This window comes from Topomyia yanbarensis, chromosome 2, assembly GCF_030247195.1.
Source record: "Topomyia yanbarensis strain Yona2022 chromosome 2, ASM3024719v1, whole genome shotgun sequence".
Lineage (NCBI taxonomy): Eukaryota > Metazoa > Arthropoda > Insecta > Diptera > Culicidae > Topomyia > Topomyia yanbarensis.
In genome coordinates this window covers 403,980,710-403,987,980 of record NC_080671.1, presented here as the reverse complement: position 1 = coordinate 403,987,980, position 7,271 = coordinate 403,980,710, and the positions used below count along the sequence as shown (strand labels likewise).

General features: G+C 37.6%; 1 protein-coding gene across 4 annotated transcripts; it reads right to left on the bottom strand.

Moving 5' to 3' along the window:
- Positions 1-378: 378 nt before the first annotated feature.
- On the bottom strand, positions 379-6,972 carry LOC131684981 (chymotrypsin-like protease CTRL-1). 4 transcript variants are annotated; one of them, XM_058968292.1, is made up of 4 exons: positions 6,871-6,972; positions 1,764-2,053; positions 1,323-1,708; positions 379-1,262 (listed from the first exon to the last, which is right to left on the bottom strand). In XM_058968292.1, exons 2-4 carry the CDS (start codon positions 1,974-1,976, stop codon positions 476-478), a joined length of 1,386 nt encoding a protein of 461 aa, XP_058824275.1. In that variant the 5' UTR covers positions 1,977-2,053; positions 6,871-6,972; the 3' UTR covers positions 379-475. The 4 variants fall into 4 exon arrangements, with proteins under 4 accessions (XP_058824275.1, XP_058824274.1, XP_058824276.1 ...); XM_058968291.1 differs by lacking the exon at positions 6,871-6,972 and adding an exon at positions 6,514-6,725; XM_058968293.1 differs by lacking the exon at positions 6,871-6,972 and having other exon boundaries at positions 1,323-1,421; positions 1,455-1,708; positions 1,764-2,132.
- Positions 6,973-7,271: the final 299 nt, after the last annotated feature.

Here is a 7,271-nt window from a genome sequence, read left to right as displayed (position 1 = left end):
TTTCAAAGAAGCCGGCGTCGGCGGTAAAACATGATGATGAGTTATGTTCTACCATAGACCATGCGGTAGACTTGGGTGCAACGCCCAACTCCTACTCTGCAGAAGGCAAAGAATTCTTCACATTTCCTTTCGATCATGCCCATATGAGCCTGCCTAGTTCTAGTTTTCCGTTCTAAGTTTATAACTGATTCGCTCTAGAATACCTATCCGTATTTCAATTTCATTGCTTTCGTTTCTCTTAGTCTCAAATTTGCCGAAAATAGCCAACAAAATCGATACAGTAGAGAAGCCCTAGCACAAGAGATTATCCGAAAACAATGGACTTCAGCGTATTTTCATTATGCATTGTATTGATCCACATACATTGCACAACTTTCTGAATAACAAAACAATTGATCGTCAACATTGTCGATATGAATTGTAACAATTACATTCTCTCATTTGTCCACTTGACACCAGACATGCATTTCTTTCTCTAGCTCATCACACTTTTCATCCAAAACCGGAACGGTGCAATGTCCGTATAGACTGCATACTTTGTAGCATCACACTTGAGCGTTATTTTATCGACTTTACCCCGGGAAACTACACCTCGCAAGTAGAACTGGTTTCCTCGCTTCATTACCAATCCGCTTCCAGAATCTCCGTTGCAAGGTACCGATCCATGACCATCGCCACAGAAAATCCGTGCTGTGCTGGTATACATCCGGGACCAATTTTCGTTGCACTGCTGTCGGTCCATAATTGTGGTTCGAATGTACGTAGGAACCGTGGATGGACCCTGCTCGGTATATCCCCAGCCAGCAACGATACCTTCTTGACCAACGATTTTGAACAGGTCATTATCACCTCGCCACAAACAAATCGGTATAATATAGTCGCTGTATTCTAACGATTCCTCCAAACGAAGCACGGCCAAATCCGCATCGGTTCCGTCATCATCGTACACATACTCGTGGTGTGGTATCACCTTCTCAATAGTAACAAATTCTGCGTTCTCTTCTAAGAAGTTGTCAGTGTTGTACATCCCGGGAACGGCTAGGATTCGCTCCGCTGGCATGAAGTCATCAATCCCGTATACACAGTGAGCCGCAGTGACGAGATATTTCTTAGTGATGATAGTACTTCCACAGATGTACTTCGGGTTTTGCGGCTGCATGCGATCAAACAGCGGCACGATCCAGGGAAATTGGCCTTTGATCACCAAGTGGCCATTGATGGATAGTCGGTTCAAAATAGCTGCTGACGGTTTACCACATGTACTGAAAAAATGTGAGAACACGTTATAGTTTAATGGTGTGAGAATAAGATGTGGAACTTACTAGCCTTTCTGAGATGTCGGTGGTGAAATTGAAGTTTGTTTTACGTATCCTCGACCCAACAGATTATTATTCGGTTGGAGCGCAATTGCGTTGGGTGTCCTTGGCTGAGGGCGAATTGCTGGAGGCACTGACGTTTCATCATTTTTCGCCATATTTTGTGATAATAATTGCGTATACCACGTATGCTTCCAACAAAGTGCTCGTATGTTGCGGCCATGTCCAGCCCGACCAGTGCAGATCGTTTGTCCGTTGAGCACAATGGATAGTATTTGCGGCAACGGATTCTGCATGGGAAAATTTATTCGATATTGAGCGGGTAAACCTCGTATTATATCGACGTACGAATCTGCGCGGGATTTCACCAATGTAATGGATCCAATATTGTTCTGAAATTAAACACTGATGATTGATTGTATTAATCACTATCGTTCAATCGGTTACCAACGGCGGCCGTGCTCCAATGGCAAGATCTACGTTGAGTTTCACTAATTGTTCTGCTTCTAGATTCCTTATTTGAATATGGCCGTAAATTTGGTTTTTTATTTGATCTTTTCGATAGGAAAATATATTCGGGCATGGCGATTGAGGGTATTGCGCTATGGCCGAACTTAACCCTATGACACATATAACTACGACGATAGAATCGATGATCATTTCAGCCTTGTTGATATTTAATCTAGTCTCCAGTAATATGGTGAATCACTACTTGATGTCTGCATTGCAAACATCACCTGGAATAGTTGAATAAACAAAAATGTTAAGAGTCAAATTGGTTTGTTGTTATTTGGGAATTTTGTTATGGTGGTTTACTACGTGCATCATGACATTTCAATACCAATAGGTAGCTCTTTACTAAGGTATCACACATACATATATTTATGTACTATTAGACCTACATGGTCTAAATTACTACTACCCAGGCCCGATGAGAGGGGGGGTCAGCCGGGGCGATTGCCCCGGGGCCCGGATCGTATTTAGGGGCCCGCGGTTTTACCCGGAAGATGGGCGAAAACGTATTCACAAAAGAGCAATAAAAATGGTGATTTATTTGTAATTATTCATTTTATTAAATAGTCATATAATGAAAGCGGAAAAAAATCGAAAGACATTTTAATTTAATAACTTGAGAATTCGAACTCCTGTTGTGGATACCAGAACTTTATTTGATATTTGACTTTTAAAAAAAAAAAAACTTTCGTAAGGGAGTTGTCTACTTTATGTACTAGATCAAAAAAGCCGAGTTTTATTGTTTGAATCAACGGAATACGCGCCGAACAGGAATGCAAGCGCACGGACGTATCCGTCCTCTTCTGCGTTCGATTCTTTGTTGGTGGTACCGGTTGTTGATTTGGAGATACTGAGAACGATTTTTATTGAATGAATTTTTGTTCCTGTAAGACCCGTAAATCTTGCTTTTGAAGCTTTTTGTGGGTTGCCACAAGGAAAGTATCTATTGTTTACGGTTATAGTGGGCGGACTTTTCTAAGCTACTTCTGTGCAATGTTTTCCGTGGTGCAGTGTCTTTTTGCAGAATTTGATGAGAGGTTACATTTTTTTTATTAATAGCCCGCTTCTTACCCCCACAACAAAAAGCTCACAAACGGAGCCCCCTGGTAGTGGACACATCAGTTCTCAGCGTACAAAAAAAGGTCAGCACAACAAAACAAAGTTACGAATCGCGGAAACGCTGAGAACAAAAAAAAACAATACGAGACCGACAAAACACAAAATTTGACAAGAAGCTACGGCGAGTACCCAGCGGAAAAAAATCCTTTTAAGGGTCCCATCGTAGCTTTGCAGGAAGCTCATAATAATTTAAATTTATTTATTACTAATTGCTAGAAAAAATGCATTTATCAATTGTTAACCAATTATAGCTAAAGGAATAAGCTCGATTGGTGGTGAACGAAGTTTATATTAAAAATTCTCCTATTTTATTTTTTTAAAATTAGTTTCAATTTTGCTTGGAAACGAGTGCGATATGTTATTTGCTTTAAATCAGTAGGAAGCTGGTTGAATAACTTAGGTCCGATGAAAGAAATGCGTCTTTGATCAAGGTTCGTGGATACTCTGGAGTATAATAAATGATTGGCTTGTCTAGTGCTGTGAGCTCGAATGCCTGTTGTAAATTCTAGATTATTATGAGCAATAGTATTATGCAAAGCATTGTGGATGTATATTATTGTTTGGTAGTTAGTCAACCCAAGCAAAGGTAAAATGTTATGGGCATTATTATTGTATAACAAAATAGTAGGGAACATAAATGGTTTTTTATAAATAATTTTAAGACATCTGTTTTGAAGCGTTTGTAGCTTTTTCAGATTCGAGATACTGGCACGGCCCCACACAGATACAAGGTAGTTCAGCAATGAGTGGATGTGCGCATAATAAAATTTTAGAAGTACATGCTGGGGAACAAAAGAGCATACTTTACGCATAGCCCCACATAACGATGCAACTTTTCTCTCTATAGATGTTATATGCTCAATCCAGGAGAGTGTGGGGTCTAAGTGAAGTCCTAAATATTTGAAGCAGTTAGTTTCCTGAATTACAGACTGTCCCATTCTTGGGTCTGGATGCACGCCTATAGCTCTTCTAGATGAACGAAACAGCATATATTTAGTTTTTGATAGGTTCAAGGAAAGAAGGTTTTCGTTGAAATACGTCGTTAGTGTTTTTAAATCCGATTCAATGTCGCGTATCCAGGCAGTTGTTGTTAGGGTAGAACAACGCTGTGTCATCCGCGAAAAGACGAGGAGTCCCTTTTAACCCGAGTCTACCTAGGTCATTGATATACAATAAAAATAACAGTGGCCCAATATTACTGCCTTGGGGCACTCCTATTTCTATTGGTCTATAAGAGCTACACGAGACTCCAATAGATACGAATTGGTTCCTATACGACAGATAGCTACGAATAATATGATTTGCTAATCCCCTGATACCATAGCATTCTAACTTTTTAAGCAGGATTGAGTGATCCAGAGTATCGAATGCTTTTTTTAGGTCCAGAAAAAGGGCACCAACAATTCTTTTGCTATCAATTTGACTAATGATGGAGTCAATTAGTTCGGTTATTGCAATTAAAGTGCTGCAGCCCTGTCTGAACCCATACTGGTAGTTGTAAATTATGTTGTGTTTGTTCAAAAACTCGAGTGGTCGAGTGATGAGCAATTTCTCAAGAATTTTATTGAAAACGCACAATGTTGAAATTGGTCTATAGTTGCAAGGTTGGTTTGGATCACCAGCTTTTAAAATTGGAATTACTCGGGCTATTTTCTGGGTACCTGCCGGTTTGAATTATTAAATTAAAAGCTTTGGTTAGGATGTTTGCAAAAGTGGTACAGTTACTCTTAAGAACACTAGCGGGGATCTTATCAGGAACATCGGTTGATCTGCATAGAATAGTTATGTAAATAGGAAATTGTTTGTTGACAAGCATTCTTACCACAGGAAATGAGTTGGTAATACCCGGGAAAATGTTCCTCAAAGTTAAGTGATCCACTTCCTTGTATCTTAACATATTTTTTTATCACCATGTCAGGAGTGAGCGGAGATAAATCATGTAAGCGCACCTGTCTAGAGCCGTTGTATATATATATATATATATATATATATATATATATATATATATATATATATATATATATATATATATATATATATATATATATATATATATATATATATATATATATATATATATATATATATATATATATATATATATATATATATATATATATATATATATATATCCGGAGATGCTGTAGTTATCGTTGGCGGGTGCTTCGCGGAACGAATGACTGTTCTTGGTTAATGTTTGATATGATGTAATTACAGTGTATTAGCTCCTGCCAGATTGAGCACCTTCTGCACTTTAAGCAAGTTGTTTAATTTCTCGAATAGCTGGTCTTATACAACTTGTCTAGAAACCAATAGCAGTACAACTCGGCTACAGTGTGGCTAATTTTTGACGTGTATCTATAGCGGAACGATTTTTAGCTTCGACTATGAGTGAGATGAGAAGGTAGACTGACCTTAATTAACCGGTAATTGAAATGAATATTTTTTGTATATTTGTGTTTTTATAGCACTTTAAAGTATTTTTTTAAAATGCATTGCGTTAAGATAGAACAATAATTTTGGGCCTTGCTAAAGATGTTTATGATATCTATAAGAACCCAATTGTTATGTGCGAAATAAAGAAATCAAATCAGTTCAATTCAGCCACCAGCACCAGCAGTCGGTTGACCGATATACTCGCATTTGTTTTATGTGTGTCTGATTCTTTATTACTGCGTTCTGTATCTTTATTTTGGTCAGTTACTACATATTCCAACAGTGTATCAAAACCGGCTCTTACACTAACACATCCATTGCTTTCCAAAAAAATAAAATGAAAATTCTGATTAGAAAATTTTCTCGACAAACTTATATAAATATAAAATCTTTTCGATTTTATATTTTTAAACGAGAATGACGAGCTATATCTGCTACCTTCTCATCTTGCTTACAACAAAAGCTAAAAACTGATCCACCGCTACCAGTAGATAAATCTACCCGTGTATCGCTTTGTCTAAACCGCAGAAGCAAAATATCCTGCCCCAACCTACTATGTTGAACATGAACAATAATGAGTGTCGATCAAAGTAGAAAGTGTGTCAAACTCTATTCCTGTTTACTTTTCGAGATATGTCCTTAAAATTCACGTGTTGGAGAAGTGGAAAAAATATCAAGTTTACAAATGTAGCTAAAGATGATCAATATCTACACCCTACAATTTCACCATGTTAGACAGCATATTGATTATTCTTTAGACTATTAACCAAGCAGAAGCGTTAGTTCCGCGAAACGAAATATATCGTTGAATGTGGCAACAAGAATTCAGTACCTCTAGCGATAACACAATAGAAGTGCTAATACACGAGTTAGATCCGTGTACCTCTAATAACGTTGTTAACCATTGTGTACATTTTTAACAGGCCGAAAGGGTATCCGCGTACCCGTAACCATAGCAAGTTTAGCAGAAACAGTTTGATTTGAACAGTTGAATGTATACAATTCCTCTAACTAAAATTCAAATAAATAAGTTTAGAAGGGCCCAGCAGTAAATCTATCCTTGGGGCCCGCCGCGACTCTCGACGGCCCTGCTACTACCTACTGTAGGTAGACATGTATTGTAGCTTACAAGACGAATTTTTGACTTCACTGTAGTAGAAACAACAGTGTTAAACATGAGAACATTCTCAAATAACCAAAGCAAGAATTTCAACTGCCCAGAATTGTCTCACAAAATATTGACTAGCATGTACGTTGTAGTAGTTTGTATTTAAGTTTGAAGTAATACAACTTATATAACCGCAATAGTTATGAACTTGCAATTCCTGGTAGCCCGAGGATCAACACAGAATGTTCCATCACGAGCCGGAATTTCAAGGTGGTCTTCATTGGCGTGCGCACGGGGGGGTAATGTTTCGGGATTTTTTTAAATTAATAAGTATGATGTTATAATGTTGAAGACATACGAGAAATATGTGAAACTTACCTCATATCTAATTTTCTTAGGGCAAGCCACGTAATCTTCGAATGCTTCGATAAAAGCAAAATTTGACGCAAGTTTGTTGACATCTGGAATCTATATCGATAACACGATAAGGTTACTGAGAGGAAGTGGTAATTGCAGCAAAGATTCGGTTGCCGACCTAAAAATACAAGAGTGCTGGTGATCAATTTCATTTTTTCTTTGACTAAAATTTATAAACTTTTTATTGCAAATGATTAATGCTGTCAGCAAAGCTATATATGGCTATTTCTATAGGTATTAGATGGAAAACGATAACAAGTGAAACTGTCAACTTTCTTCTTAAACGTAACGGTAATATTATCTTAGAAACACTTTTGGAATTGTATATATGTTATTTGTTTGGATAACAAATTATTCTAGTT